The sequence below is a fragment of the Pestalotiopsis fici genome (genome assembly GCF_000516985.1).
Source record: "Pestalotiopsis fici W106-1 unplaced genomic scaffold PFICI_Scf_16, whole genome shotgun sequence".
Classification (NCBI taxonomy): domain Eukaryota; kingdom Fungi; phylum Ascomycota; class Sordariomycetes; order Amphisphaeriales; family Sporocadaceae; genus Pestalotiopsis; species Pestalotiopsis fici.
In genome coordinates, this window is record NW_006917106.1 from 283,744 (window position 1) to 299,468 (window position 15,725).

Sequence of the window (15,725 nt, forward strand, 5' to 3'; positions counted from 1 at the left end):
CAGTCCACCGAGGCGTAGTTCCAGACACGAACACTGATGTGGCACAACAAAGAAATCCCACGGTGGTTCTCGCACAAGTGATTGGTTGATGTCATTGCGCAGCGCATGTAATCCAGGCAGCTTTGGTCATGCGGCATAATTTTTTTCACGGTCGTGTGACCATGTCACAAGGTTGTCCCTGTGGTGAATGGACATCTACTCAAAAGGAAAAGAAAAGAGAAGAACGCAAAGGGCCGTCATGACGGTTTGGATTGTGAGGCTACACTTCTTATTGTTTACCGGTCCAATAAACTACTTTGCTGCTCAGGGCTTGACTCTTTCCAGTTCTGATGTATAAGCGACGGTATTTGACTTGGGTACATGGTATCTCATATCATAGGCAGAATGCGACCTTGATGAAATGTTCCGATTAGGGAAATGACTGTCGAAAGCGGGGGGTCCGTATTTGCCGCCCTTTCGCTTGTCTATTTACGGGAATCCCAGGGAATTCTTCGACCTTTAACTGCAAGGGAACGGCCTTGTTTTTCTCAATACCTTCATCCACGGTTCAAAGTTCAATAAGCGCTGAAGTCGTTCATCATGCTCTGGTTCTCTAGTATTGCAGCGGTGACAGCCGCTACTTTTGCCATTGCTACAGCCATGCCGCAAGCCCAGAAGGCGGCATCCTCATACCCTGAGGTGCCCTCTCTTGTGGTCTACCAATGTCCATCCATGGCTACAATTTCGTATTCTCTATCGGTTCCAGACAGGGAACCTTTTCCGAGAACAGAGGTCGGCCTTTGCTACGATGATGTGGCCGGTTTTTTGCACATTAATTTCACGGCCTTCGATGAGCAATACTTCTACTATGACCCTGATATGGGCACCAATGATGGCCTCTACGAGTACGAAGTCATGGAAGCGTTCATCTACCGCGGCACCAATGATCCGCAAACATACCTTGAGTTTGAGGTTTCACCAGCCAATGTCACCTGGCAAGCTTTCGTTTACAATCCGTCCAAGACGCGCGAGACTGGCGCTGTTTTCGATCACTACTTTATCAATGACCCAATCTACGACGGCTTCAGTGCACAGACGGTCCTCGATCGGGCAGGCCAGACATGGAATTCCTATGTGCAGATTCCGCTGGGTCTGTTCAATATCGACTCGGGTGAGGCCAGCGGCACGGACTGGAGAATGAACTTTTTTCGCATTGTCGAGTCAGAGGATACTTTTCCAAATCAGACATATGGGGCGTGGAGTCCAGTTCCTGAGCCAAACTTCCACATGACCCCGTATCTTGGAGAAGTGCACTTTGATTGACGGAGGCGGCCGCTTCATGACAGCGGTAGGAATCCTGGCTTCATTAGGGTCTCCCCATAATGTAGCCAACCCTGGCAACTTGATTGTGCAGAGCTACGAGAACTTTGATAGCAAATGCCTACTACTACGATTATTATTATTAAGAGGTGCCATGTGGCCACTCTGTGTCGACGCTTTACGCCATCCAATGAATTGATATCACACCTCACAATCAGCCCTTCTTCATGTGTGACTGGGAATCGGTCAGGTAATCATAACATCGGGATGCAGTCGTGGTTTTGAAGATAAAATAAGTTTTCTGACATAAACCGAGAAGAACTGAATGGATATAACTGTGTTAGGGCATCACTAGAATTTGCCGTACCTCACAAGAAAGGATGCAATTTCCACTTATTCAGTCGCCAATAGTATATAATACACACATATAACTCGTTCTTGAACGGCTATCACACAGTAGCTCGTGCGTCAACATCGGACTGGTGATATCGGGCAGGCGATTTTTTGATCAAATACTCACTACCTCGAGATTGCAAAGATTTAATCAACAACTTACTTTTCAAAGGCTAATATGTTGCCATTGATCTGGTTAAAGTTGGAAATGCGCAAAAGAGGCCCATGATCAGCAACAAGCGGTACAGTGAGTTGTCACTTCTTTGATCATGTATGACCGCTGAACGATGTATATCGTGCTATAGAAGTTTGTTTGTCCATCAAAGCATACTCACTGGTAAGGTGATCTCAAGTTCCAGCTTGGCCAAATTCCCCCATCAACCCGCTAACAATGTTCTTTCAAAACATGAGTCATGTACAAGTGTTATACTCTGACTGAACATTAACCGGAAGTCCCTGCATAAGTACTTGATCGTACCAAGGCAATTGCAATATTCTTGGATAACATTAGCCCAAGAACGGCCGCTGATGCAGAACAAACACTTGAATCGCCTGTAGGCATTAACCAAGGCAAACGCGTGATCGGATGCATCACGAGTGTTGTACCGCCAATCCATAGTGCATGTGCAATATCAAAAAAGTGATATATACCAATGAGCGAGCAAGGCGGACGATATCTGACGAATGGATATATAAGCACAAGATTGCTTTTTGCAATATCTGGAAAATCCCAAGCGTGGGAAGACGTTTGACTGGTCCGTAGGCATAAGTCACACATATCAAGCTATGCTGGAGTAGCGGGCAGATGTCTCAATCAACCAAGACCATGATAACATGACTTAGGAACTGCAATATCAAGCAATAACAGGTTGATCTGTAAATCATTCCTTTTCGTACAGCCTGTACGTAGATAATGCAATGCCTTTTGACTTTTCATTTTTCTTTGTAGATCTTCTGAATGTGCTAATGCGTGTAAAGCAACCAATGCAACCCTTGCGTGTTTTTTGCCCTTGGGTATCATCAATGTCCGTCCTCGGATGTGGGAAAAAAAAAAAGAAAAAAAAAAAAAAAAACATTAACGCCTATGCTATAAGATTCAAATAATGCCATCGAGTCGTGCCGCAGCGCCGCGCGCGTATCAGATTTGGTGTACCAGCGGCATCGGTCCAGACCACTATGCAACGGTACTCTCTTCCGGGGCCCCCTTGTCTTTTCGTTCATCCTGCAACATGCGGATCAGTTTGTTGATAGTTCCGCCATCACGCAGCTTCTCAACCTCTCTGACGGCCTCGTCCTCTCCCATACCATCGGCAAGGTATTCCTTAATCTTGTCCCATATGACTTTACGTCGTGAGTACCACGTTCTCCCGCGTGGCTCGGGTCGCCATCTCGAGCCCCAGGTAGCGTCTAGTTCTTCAACCGCCGGCTGTCCATCTATGCCTTCACGATATTCTTTCCAGACTTCCTCAACTGTGCCTACTGTTCGGTAATCGTATGCAGGGGGACCAGGGGTTTGAGGGGTTTGTAAATTCGTTTGCTTCGGGAGGAGACGAGCATCGGTGTGTGAGCTCTGTGGCGATTGAGGCGGCCTCGCAGCACGAGGGCCAGGATGTGAGCTTGGTAGTCTGGAAACAGAGGGCGATTGTTGTGAAATCATTGGAGCGGGCGGCGCAATAGCTCTAGAGGTTCTGGGCTCAGAGTAGCCTTGTGATGATGCCTGGAATTGCTATACACGATATAGATTAGTCTCTAGTTCATTCCGGCTAGCATGGAGTGGACAGTCATAAGAGACCCCAGAGCCTAGGTAAGGGTGAGGGGGACTGGCGCAAGTCTTTGCTAGTTCAGTCTATTGAGGAGCAAAGCGAAGCAAGTCTCACACGTACCGAAGCTGCTGCTTGAAGCTGTAAGGCTTGTCCATTAAAAAGACTCGCCAGACTGGCCTTGACATCACTCAGCTGCTGTGCGATGCTCTCGTATTGTGCGGATATGGTAGCGGCATATTGCTGATGATGCGCCTGGACTTGGAGAATGGTCGCAATGAGTTGTTCCGGTGTCCGGCCGGTCAGTTGGTCCTCGGTCACCAGCAGTGGCGGTTGCGAAGGCGGGTGGGAATTCGGAAGCGGCCCAAGTGATGACATGGCGGCGACGGGAACGCCCATGCCGGGGCTCGGGGCTATACCGCCGACACTGAAGGCTGGCATGGACGGAGGACCAGCTACGGCGGCAGTCGCTTTGGCCGTGGCATGTCGCTTGGATGGCGTGGCTTGGAGGCCGGCAGTTCGCTGCAAGTCGGATGCAGCCGAGCGCTTTGATCCTGCAGCGACCGTATTGGGGGTTGGTATGCCGGCTGATGGCGAGGACAGCATCGAAGGTCTATCGGGAAGACAGGAACCGAATGGGGCAAAATATCTTGTCTCTTTGGACAGAGCAAGAGTGTGCAACAACCGGCATCAGCAGTGGCAGTGGCAGCCGGCGTCGCGTGTCGGGAAATTCCCAATCTAGATCGACCAGTGGATGGATGTTTGGATTGGGCTGACGGAATGACAGGTCAAGAGACCGAAACGTTAAAAAAGAGGAAGAAACCAAAACCCAAAATAATGCGTCGGAATAGACCAATCCAAAATATAGTGATAAAAAAGAAGAAGGGAAAGTCTTGGGGTTGTGAGAATTATGGACACAGAGAAGCGGCACCCGGACTAGCCGGGTACGGGTGTGAGATGAAGAAGAAGAAATGGAAGAAGGAGAAGAATAAGAAGAAGAGTGGTGCAAAAGTGGTAGCAGCGAAGGGGAGGTCGCGTAGCAAGAAGTGAAGAAGAAGAAGAAGAAAAGAAGAAGTAGAAGAAAATAAAGCCAAGTAACAGAGCGATAAGCGTAATGTAGCTCGTAAGCAAAAAGGGAAAATAAATCAAGATTGCTGACGAGTCACAGGTTTCTCTGGTCTGTTTGGACTCTGGGGGCGGGAATCTGGTAAGTCTGGTCTCACCCACCACTCCACGAAACCACAACGGGCGACACACTAAAAAATTACAACGGTCACGGCGTCCACCACCGCTAACCACTACCGACCGACGCCACCCTTCCAGGTTGTTCCTACACACTGCACAGTAAACCATCTTCCCCCCCTCCCCCTCCCCCTCCCGCTGGGTGTCAACGTGAGACATGCAACACGATCACGTGATTGCCATGCATGGCGTGGGCCTATATTCACCGGACGTTGGACGGATTAAAAGCCGGGTCACGCATGGAATAAGACGAAATAAATGCATCCAAACGAAGTACGTAGTGATTCCTCAGTTGCCAAAGACTGGAATGTTGGAGAGCAAGCAGACATCTTCTTCCCTTACCGCTAGTTCTATTCTGTCTTCCTAAACGTTCATCCGTCCGTACCATTTCATAAGTTGATTTATTCTCAGCCAGCATAAATACTTATTATTGGCTTACATGTAAATCTACGATTACTTTTCTTTGCTCCTGTGGCAATTTGCATCTTTTTTTTTTTGTCGTAACGGTCTTTTTTTTTTGGTTTTTGTTTTCTAAAAAAAAAAAAAATCTATATTCGGCCCTTGCATGTCAATAAAGCTTGACCGTGTGGATGCATATACTATCGCAACGGCAGCTTAAAACTCGACAAGCTTTTCTAGGCCAGTGGGAAGATTTAAAAAAAAAAAAAAAAGAAGTTCTGGCGAACGTGTTGCAAATCATGATGCTTGGTTAATTGATGACCTTCCTTGGTCACGTGGTCCCCACTGACGGAGAATACCTACATTACTATTTCTGTGTACAGAGTACAAAAAGTACGCACCCGCCAATAGGGCGCAATCCTTTCAGGCCTATATTTATTGCATGACTGGGGTACAACCCGTTGTATTTCATATATGTTCACGCTGTCTCGTTCCTTTTTCCTTCTTGATTCATGAGATACTCAAGCATATTACCTGGTAATATACTCAATAATAGTATTTTATCATTTTTGCAACAGGCTGGTGGCCTGTCCTTGTATTGAGAGCTCGAGTGAAGGCTGAAGAAATGTATTCATCACCCCTGCACTAAGGAGCAACGGAACCTGATAATCGAACCACCTACCGTGACCAACTTCTCTCGCATGACAGTTGAACGTATTTCCGACCAGCGACGGAGTTCAACTCATCTGGTCTTCCAGGAACGCATTTATATAAAGTTGCCATGTTATAAGTACTATGCCAATGTCTCTGCCAAAACGCCAATACTAGAGTTAGTAGCGAAACTGCACTATTCGAGTATTTCTCTCTCAATTCAGAATCCGGAGGATATTTCAAAGAGCAACACTAAGAGTTTCAATCTATAAACAAACACACTAAGAAGATCGAATTATTCTTGTAATCAGTCACAAAAGCACCCCAGACACCCTACAAGCCGCCGACTTACAGACGTCAGCCCATCATGCAACCATCACAAAGGCTCATGCTACGGCCAACATCGAGGTTGCTTAGCAGCCCATCCAACTCGCACACGCATGGTATTATCAGCAAACTGCGCCAAATGAAGAAGCACGCGCCACAAGAGGTGTATCCTCTTTTCTTTGCTTGTGGTTTCATGCTCACGGTCATGATCTCCACGGGCGTACATAAGCTCATCACCGACCGGAATCTTAGGAGGGCTCGACAAAACAGAAGGGAGTGACAGCATTAAGAACAAGTTGAATATTCATCGTCAACTATACTTGCGTCTACGGCGAGAGGAATACAGCTCCAATGTATGATTCACATTGGCGACTTGAGTTTAGCTGTCAGGGCGGGACGAGATTTGCACAAATGTTGATTTAGCTATGCTTCGGACAATTACTCTAATCAATTTTCGATTGACATATCCCGCTTGATTAGTGCTCGACCTCCCTTTGGATCATGCCAAATACCGTGAAGCAACAAGGTGTTATAACAAGGCATAGAGCAGACGGTCTTTTTCAATTTATTGTGCAGTTCTTATCGCGAACTGCATACCAAAATTCAGATGTGCCCATTGCGCAATGATTTTACAAACGTCATATTTATTTGCTAAGCCATGTACGTGGCACCTTTGCGGCGAAAATGACTAGTAAATCAACGGTTACGGTACACGAGGGAAACAAAATGAATGATCGAACAAGGTTAAGGGCATCGCTTTTAGCAATCATTGTTTTTATCAATTCTTACCTTTTTGATATGTTGCGGCTTGCGTGGTACCTAGCTTGGCACCCTGACTTTAATTAATGACTCGTCATTTAGTCTGATGTAGAACTAAGTTTTCAAGAGTATGCGTCCTGTTAATATTTTCCATTTGTATAGGGACTGAGAATTCTGATTTGATATCCTTGGTTTGGAAAGAAATTAGTATTGCGGTTGGCTCGTTGAAGCCTAGGCATACTATCATAATTGCCTGCTTGGGTTTGGGCGGTGGTGGTTCTGGATTTCTCGGATTATCACAAACCAATCACTCAACGAATATATCGCATATCATCTGGCATCTGCACCTCAAAGTACAGATATGGGCCGCGTGACCCTATGAATGCGAATAAGTGGTTCTATAAATGAATCATCATGCCTGCAGTACTCGTCTCATATGCCACGCAAGTTATACATCAAATTGTAGAATTGCCGGAATAACTAAGGGTTTGCCCAGGCCAAAATGGGCTCTTGTTAGTATTTTACAGACTCCATCAATTCGGGAGGCAGAACCCGCTTTGACTACTAGGTAAACTTAATGGGGCAATTTGTGTATTCCTGCCACTCAACCTAAGCACATTTCACCACATCATTGGCAATGGGACCACGACATCATGTCCAAACGCATCTACCACTGAGATTGAAAAATCAACAAATGACCATTATGCACAAGAGGGGAGAAATTTAGCATGGTGCAACGCGGCAAGGATCGACCTGCTTGGTACCGTGACGGGAGGAGCACTGACGGAGCAGACATACAGCTCAGTGGCAGCCAAGCCATGTGTAAGTCAGGTTTTCACTACAATCTACAGTCTGCGTAGGCTACATTAGGCTTATTAAGACACAAACAGTGCCTAGGTGACGCATGCAACGTGTCGCTTTTGTTTTTCCAATTGATGTTCGTGCGCATCACGAGCATGTGACCAATTAGCTACATGCTAGGTAGGAATGCAACTACAAGGTGATTGAGAGGAGATGGGCAATGCATGTGAAGATGCCGTGGGAGCAACTTGCGCACAGCAGCTGAAGGTATCCTGTGAAACACTAGCCTTCACACCTGACGAGAGCCACCCGCATAGCGACAATTCCTCCAGCAATCAGTAGATCGCTATCGGCATTCCCAACACACATGATTTTTATCTCCCTGGAATACATAATAAAGCTGGACTTTGGCCAATGATCCTTTTGAACACGGGCCAGCTCCCTTTCCAGGGTCTCCATTTCTTTTCCCGCTTCTTCTTCTCTTCTTCTTCTGTCTTCCCTTTTAACTTGGGGCCATCCTTTCAGCGATTCCTTACCGTCTTTGGGCCTTATTCCCGGCTATTCTCGAGTGGAACAGCAAGTCAAGATTCAGCGCTGCCAAGAGCAACTCCAAGCCCAAGAAGGCGACATCGGACCAGGTTAGGCTTGGCTTCCTCTTGCTTTGGTTTGTTGCGTGCGTGACACTCAAACCAGTGACGAGATTTGATAATCGGTCTCCTCGCTGCTGCAAAAGGATTGCAACTAATCCAGACTAAGGGTATGTGTGCATTAAGGTCGGGCTGATTCGAGGGTCACGAGAAAGTCTTGTGCGTCGCCATCGATGTATGAATAACAACAAAAACTAACACCTCTCTTGTTGATCCATCTCTTCTTTCCCGCCTTTTCAGCCCAACACAATTTATTGCATGATCACATTTTTGCTGGTGCAAAGGAACTACACAAGACACCCCCCCATTACCCCTTTCTCGCCATTCATCTCCTTGACAACCAATATATGACCGCCCCGCGAGAAAGTTGATCGCAAATAAAAGACAGCCCTGAAATCACTCCCATCGGGTTCGTCGTGCCGTGGAGTCGATCGCCGAGCGGTTATCGTGCGATTCATTAGCGCCCTCATTCCTCAACTCCCTTGGTCCTTGGCGCATGGATGATCCAGTGACTGACTGAGTTGACCTACTACGGAATACTGAAGCGCTAGCTAGCCCAGCGCGTGCGGTGCATGTGGGGTTTCCATCTTGGTAGGCGGGGTCACGACAATATCGAGTCAAATGCTGGGATCAATAATAGAATCTTCCTACAAATTAGGTTGGTAAAGCAAGCGAGGGGGAAGGAAAAAAAGACAGACCGCCTTTCGCTTCAACACCACGACGACCAAAAAAAAAAAAAACACTCACCCCCTCTCATCCTTATCCTCCTATACAATTTGCGAGCTTTTGATCTTTCCAGAAAAGAAAATCTCAGCTTAGGAAGATAAGCATAAGAAGAAGCAGCGTCACCCTTTTCACAGCTAAATTCTGGGTCGAACACGGCGAACGACTTGTACCATTATATTCAAGAGTTGTCATCATTCTTGTCACCTGGTCTGGAGGCTGGGAAACCAACTAAAAAGTTATATCTATTGGCTGGCCCAAGCGACCCAAACGGAACCACCTTGCTAAGTTTAGGGGATTGATTCCCGCTCCGTTCCCGCCCGCCACGGTAAGTTTCTTTAGGGTATTATACCCACATCTCTTGAAATCCACATGGTGGTTGAAGCACGTTGCGTCTGAAGCTCATCAAATAATGCAGTACCTACCTAGTAGTGTAGTAGCGTAATAGCGAATCACTCCCTCCCACCCACCCCATCCTGCATACTGGTCCCGTCAATTACACGCATCGGCCCTGCAGCTTGATGGCAACCTCTGTTCATGGTTACCAATAACAACTGTCGAATCTGGTCCCTTGAGTCTTGTAGTATCCCATTTACAGCCAAGTTGCCCTGGGCCCGTTCCTCTTGGTATATCCACATGCGGGCTCGGCGATTCGACATTTGGAAATTAGTACGAACTGACTGCCCCCGTTCGTCAACAAAACCTTGACCTCCCTACCCTACCTACGTTTGTACATAGGGTCTAAATATCTGGTCATCCTGACCGCAACTTCTACCGCACCCTCACTGACGTCGACCTGGTTTTCGATCGTCTAGATCGTCGTTGGGAGCACACAACTCTCTCCCTCTCCCTCTCATATACACACGCACACTCTGATGGTCGCCTTTGGCATTCAACTTTTCTATACATAAACAGCTGTTCGATCTCTGGCAGACACAAGAGCGTAAATTTATTGGAGCCGAAGTCGACTTCTTCCTTTGTCGGAAGCCCAGCGGCAGGCGAACCGCAGCTTATTTCTATGCTTTCAACACTCACTATCTACTCAATTTCTTTTTTTCTTATGCATCTCTACCGGAAAGAGATCTGAAAGGCTTTACATCATGCTGCCGTCGCCGTCACTGGGGACGGAACTTTGTCGTTCTCAATCGGCCACCAGCATTGCTGCGTCTGTCACTACCTATCATAGTCTCCATGATGTGGAACTGTTTGAATCTTTACCTCGCCATGATTCGAATCACAAGACATTCAAGCCCACCCCAATGCGGCGGCAAGATTCTGGCTATGCGTCAATACCTTCGGGTTCTCAGTCTGGCGATTCCCAAAGCTCTGGCAGACGAATTTCAACAGCGTCGAGCAGCTCGTCTAGCCCGCGACCCCGTACTCGGCCGTCAATTCGCCGGGCTACCAAATCTACACCCAACCCTCGAGCCAGTATTACGCTCGGCCGTTCGCCGCATCGCCCAAAGTCGCAACAACAACAATCATGCGCCTACTTTCAATTTCCAAGCATGGAGGGGCACTTAGACGTTAATCAAGACATGCACGACGTGGAGGAATGCCATTATCCTCCACCGCCCCAAACGACGCATTACTGGACAAGCGACAATACTCGACGGCTTGAGTATGCTGCTATCGACGCGGCAAGGAATGGAATAAGGGGGTGGATTTTGAAATATGTCATACCCGACTGCTTCGTACCAAAACGTAACAAACGACTTGGGTTTGACGACGAAGGAGGAAGTGTTCGACGATATAGAATCGAGCTCGAGGAGTCTGGTGATGCGACAAAATTTAAGAAGAAGATGGGCTGGCTGACTGGCCGCTGTTGAAGCAATGGACAATCATGGGCGACAACGAGGCTACGAGCGGCGAGTACAGCCCTCGCTTGTCTCAATGCATTTCCCTTTGCATTGGGTCCGAATACCCTCCTAAACCTCGCATTTCTCGGCGTTACAAATACCTACCCTTTTTATTTTCTTTGAGACACTATTTCTTCTTTTCTCGCAGTCTTTAGTTGATTTACAGCATTGCGACCGGCGTTTCTCCAACATTTACACATTATTTACAAATCATCACTGGGGACTGGACACTACATCACGAGCGAAACAGCATAGCATATAATCATTACATCTTCAAATTGGCAATACCACTAGAGTGCTGGATATCATTGCCGTTGTTGAGCAAACATAGTTGAGCAAGGATACTAGTCAGTCGGCTTTTGAGTCTGTCCTGAGTATCCAAGGGAAGAAATAGACAAATTTCCGTGTGGCATATAAATAATTGGCTCAGTGAAGCAGAGTCATTGGTAATCTCCTTTTTGCGATCTGTTCTATCGATTTTGCTCATGCCTTGGTGGCTCGACGTTATAAATCTGAGGTCACATTTAACATCAAGGAAACGACGAGACCCGTTGCCCGACCTCGTCCTAATAGGAAAAAAAGCAGACTTCATCATTGAGCCCTACTAGAGGTTATTCCACACCATGACCTGCGCCGATCCTCCTTATGCCAGGCGGCATACTCAATATGTCCAGTGCTTTGATATCCATAAAGCTTAGCTAATATAGTGCCGTGTATCAACAATGTTACGGTATAAGTTTAGAGTCCACCTTAGACCTCTGTCTCTGGTAGTAAGCTGGGTCAAAATCAGATCCATCTCGAAAGAGATACAAGGATAACGTTGTCTTTTCGAATCAAGACTTCGAGACGCACTAAGAAATGTGATTTTGTATTGCCAAGATAGAAAAATCTCTGGGACTGCCGTAATGTCAGTTTGTATTGTTGTCCCTAGCTTATTTATTGTAGCTGAGATTTATTTTCTATCGCAAGGATGAGGCAAAATAACTGTTAGGTTTGAATTGTGCAACAATTCGGAATGGAAAATTCTTGGCTTTAAGCTTCAACCTTCTTCACATGAAACGCTTTACCCTTGTAAGATCATAAGCTAGAGTACTCCCGTTGAGGGTAGTAAATATACGCAACTCAGACAAGCATATGGTATCTTGAATCTGGCACAGATGACTGATGCGATTCCCAAGCACCTGCTTATGGTAACAGTCAGTTACCTCCTATCCATTCCCTTACGCCCATACATATGAACCATAATATGCGTACAGGATGACAGGCGGGCCGTAGAGCCTAGTGACGAAGACCCAGGCGTAGTGGACTAGAGCTTCCTAGAAGTGACTATTCCTACGTTAATCGAATGCACCGCTGTTAGTATGCACTGGTCTACTCTTATGCTTGAGGCCATTAAGATGTATATGACCATTTCCTCACTGCGTAAAATGTCATGATTAGCGAGGATTGGCGGCCAAATGCAAATCATATCTGCCAGTACACAGGCTAGGTCATACTCATTGACCGTCGTCAAGGTCGTTGCAATGATCAATAGTAGAACTTTTTGACCAGATTGTGCTCGATGCATCTTAAAAGTGCTCTGCTTTTTTTTTTGGGGGGGGGGTCTCGAGTATGAGAATGTTGTGAGATTGCTGGAGCCTGTCAAGACAGCCATGGCTCTTGATCATCCAAAGCCTTTGTCACTCTAGTATGACTATATAGCTCGTCTACATTGTCGTAAACCATGGCATAGCTAGCAAGTTTCATAAGCGAGGGATCTGGAAGCCAAGAACACAAGCGCAGTTGCAACATGGATATGCTTGGCTTCGTTTGATACAGAAGTCGTCCTGTTGGAGATATAGCCCATTGGAAACTTCTTTCTTTTCACCCTGACTATCTCCACGAAGAAGAGTAGTCTCGTCCGAACAATACCCAGGATACTGTCAGCTTGTCAAACCTAGGCCTTATGCAAGGTAGTCATTTCGATAGCTTTGCTCCTACTGGCGGATCTTGTGAGAAAAGTATGCATTAAACTTGGCCCAACCCGAAAGTGATGATCTCCGAGAATTTTCGGTAGCGGAATTGTTGCTTTGATTCGTGATGAACATGTCGATCCAATGCTACTTCATTTCAGTGCAGGTCCTGTTGCTCTCGCGGCCAGTGCACATTGAATAATTCAGCTTTGCATTACCCTTCTCGATCTATAATTTGCGTGGACGGGGCAAAGCAAGATAAACGGGCACGGAAGACGTGTTTCCGCATGGGCAGGAGAAAGATGAATCGGCGTCATAGTTTGAGCTTTGGCGATACGGTGTGACACAAGGCATGAGGGAGAATGTGTTCCATCTAGGCTCAAGTCGATATTTTTGAGGGGAAGGCAGGGTGAAGGGATGGGAAGAAGGAAAAGAGAAAAAAAAAAAAAAAAAAAGAGAAAACCGGTCCGTGTAGCGTCAAATAGGAGTGCATCGCCAAAAAAAAAATTCATCAGACGAGAAAAGATCAGTTCAAGTTCACCTTGAATAGAAGTTCTGTGGTCTCCACAAATAATGCTGCCAATCCCTATGTAGGTACCTACCTAGTTGTGTACATGCAAGCAGTAACTAACCGTGTGTACTTACGTGTAATGCGACCAAGATCTTGGTCGTAATACAGATGAGCGCGGGTTTCATCCAAAGGAAGGAGAAGAAAATCAAAAAAGAACAAATTTCTACAAAACACTTTTCTGTGATCGACGTCGAGGTGACGAAGCCTTAGGAAACGTGCCAGCAAGTAAACGACTCGAACCAACCTATGGACGCGCATATTTCCCACCATTCACATCCGTGCCACACCAGAGCTGCAGCAGCGGTGGAGTTTTAGCAGCAAAACAGCCGTTCCTGGGCGAGGCTCGTCGATGTTTGTGGCTCCAATGACGATTGACTCACCCCTGGGTCCTGGTTGGGATCCAGCGCCCGTTGGTGGTACCAAACATTCCTCCACATCTTACTCCTGGGACACACTGAAGGTGAAACAAGGAGTCATCCACCATGTCCAATCAACGGAAAACGTCCTCTCATCGCCAGTCGCTAGAGATGGCAATGGAACGTCCCCGGCCGCCAAGGAAAATTTAGGGGAATTGCGTCGTGGGCCCTTGTCATCCCATCTTTCGGGGACGAGCTGGACGCGGCCCAGGAAAACAGATTACCAGGCCCTCGCGGGGAGGCTTTAGCGACTGTGCGATGTGACCATGTTTCCTCGGATCAGCGCCTGCGGCTCTGCTGCTGACGACGACTTCTCAATCTGAGAAACGGCGAGCATAGGCGCCAAGTGGGTTCGGTCCGGGATTAGACCTAACAACGACTTTGAAGTGCCGTTGTCATTCTGCAAGGGTCGTGCTAGTTCGACATACGGAATACCCTACGCAGCAACTTAGACCCAAAGGCTTCCATCATCCTCTGCCAGTCTAGCAAGTCTGGACTCTGAACGAGCTAGACCCTCGAGGCTCGAAACGATGCGAAAATAGTAGCGTTCATCAATACCTGATTATCCTCATGGCCTCCGGCACCCTGAATAGTGCCCGGAGGCAAGGGCCCCTATTCGAGCCAGGAGTCATTGGTGGAGAAAGCAATCTACCATACTCAGCACATCATCAACTCTGAACATGACAAGCTTTCAGATAACGCTGATGCTAGTTAGGTACCGGTAGTAGGAGTAGCAGCAGTATCATTCCGTATACTCACCTGGTAAGCTGAATGAAGATGGGGCTGCACGCGTCTTCTTCAGCGCCTCCAGCAAGCTTGACTCGGCATATATATCATGCTCCCGTTTCCTCCTGCCATTGACTCTTCTCTTGTTCACTCAGCTTCAACTCAAAGCCTTTTTCTACACTCCCTTCTTTTTCCTTCTCCCAAGTCAATTTCGACTTCATTCAGCTTGCTGAAAACTTTCATTTACATTATCACGCAGGTCGACTGATATCATCCTTCTTCAACAATCACAATAAACAACCTTTTTTCTCTTTAGCCAAAATGAAGGTCAACGCTCTTGCTATCACCGCACTCTTCGGAGCTGCTTTTGCTCAGGGTGATGCACCCACCACCTTTGCAACCTCTCTCCGCCCCAGCGGTGGCGCTCCCCCGAGTGGTCTCCCCAGCGGCTTCCCCAGCGGTCCCCGTCCCAGCGGATCCGGTGGTTTCGGCGGTGGTCCCCGCCCAACCGGTGCCCCCTCCGGCAATGCCCACGTTGCCGCTGCCGCTGCTTGTATGTCTTCATTGAGTTTTGAACAGCAAGGTCTCCCGGAAAAATAATACTGACTTGTGCCAATAGCCAGCGCTTTCCCCGGCTTCCCCAGCGGTGGTCCTCACCCGTCCGGTCTGGTAAGTAACTCAAGCCTCCTGCCTTCAAAAGTGATAGCCGTCAGTGTCGGCCACTCAAGACCCATTACGACTTTACGGGATACACGAATTCGCTAGTTCGAACAATGGGTTCTAACTTGGAATTTGTAGCCCAGCGGATTCCCCGGATTCCCTGGCCCCAGTGGCTCCGCCGGCCCCATTCCCACTGTGGCCCCTTCCGGACCTGATGGGCTCTTCCGCCGCCAAGGACCCAGCGGAAGTGCTGGTCCCAAGCCGTCTGGCCCGGCCCCATCAGGAGCTGCCCCTTCGGGTGGCCCTGGCGGCCCCGGCGGCCCTGGCGGTTTCCCCTCTGGATCTGGCGGCGCTGGTCCCCAGCCCACTGGTGAGCCCTCCGGTGATGCTTTCCGTGCTCGCGCTCGCGACTTCTTCGGTGAGTTCAAAGCGAATATAACGACCCCAAATCACAGCTCATCGCTAACTCCGACCAGGTTTCTAAGTGTCATGACCTTCTAAGAAACATATTATACTTGGCGCAAGAGCACACCGGGTCAC

General features: G+C 47.7%; 4 protein-coding genes across 4 annotated transcripts; 3 read left to right on the forward strand and 1 right to left on the reverse strand.

The window, feature by feature from the left end:
* Positions 1-579: 579 nt before the first annotated feature.
* PFICI_15260 (uncharacterized protein) lies at positions 580-1,302 on the forward strand (the record flags this gene model as incomplete). The annotated part of the gene is made up of 1 exon (XM_007843841.1): positions 580-1,302. The coding sequence occupies one exon, from the start codon at positions 580-582 to the stop codon at positions 1,300-1,302; it is 723 nt and encodes a 240-aa protein (XP_007842032.1).
* A 1,564-nt stretch (positions 1,303-2,866) lies between these two features.
* Positions 2,867-4,058, reverse strand: PFICI_15261 (uncharacterized protein; the record flags this gene model as incomplete). The annotated part of the gene is made up of 2 exons (XM_007843842.1): positions 2,867-3,418; positions 3,576-4,058. 2 exons carry the CDS (start codon positions 4,056-4,058, stop codon positions 2,867-2,869), a joined length of 1,035 nt encoding a protein of 344 aa, XP_007842033.1.
* A 6,137-nt stretch (positions 4,059-10,195) lies between these two features.
* Positions 10,196-10,525, forward strand: PFICI_15262 (uncharacterized protein; the record flags this gene model as incomplete). The annotated part of the gene is made up of 1 exon (XM_007843843.1): positions 10,196-10,525. One exon carries the CDS (start codon positions 10,196-10,198, stop codon positions 10,523-10,525), a length of 330 nt encoding a protein of 109 aa, XP_007842034.1.
* Positions 10,526-14,846: 4,321 nt separating this feature from the next.
* On the forward strand, positions 14,847-15,669 carry PFICI_15263 (uncharacterized protein; the record flags this gene model as incomplete). The annotated part of the gene is made up of 4 exons (XM_007843844.1): positions 14,847-15,078; positions 15,145-15,194; positions 15,324-15,603; positions 15,662-15,669. The coding sequence occupies 4 exons, from the start codon at positions 14,847-14,849 to the stop codon at positions 15,667-15,669; spliced, it is 570 nt and encodes a 189-aa protein (XP_007842035.1).
* Between the last annotated feature and the right edge of the window lie 56 nt (positions 15,670-15,725).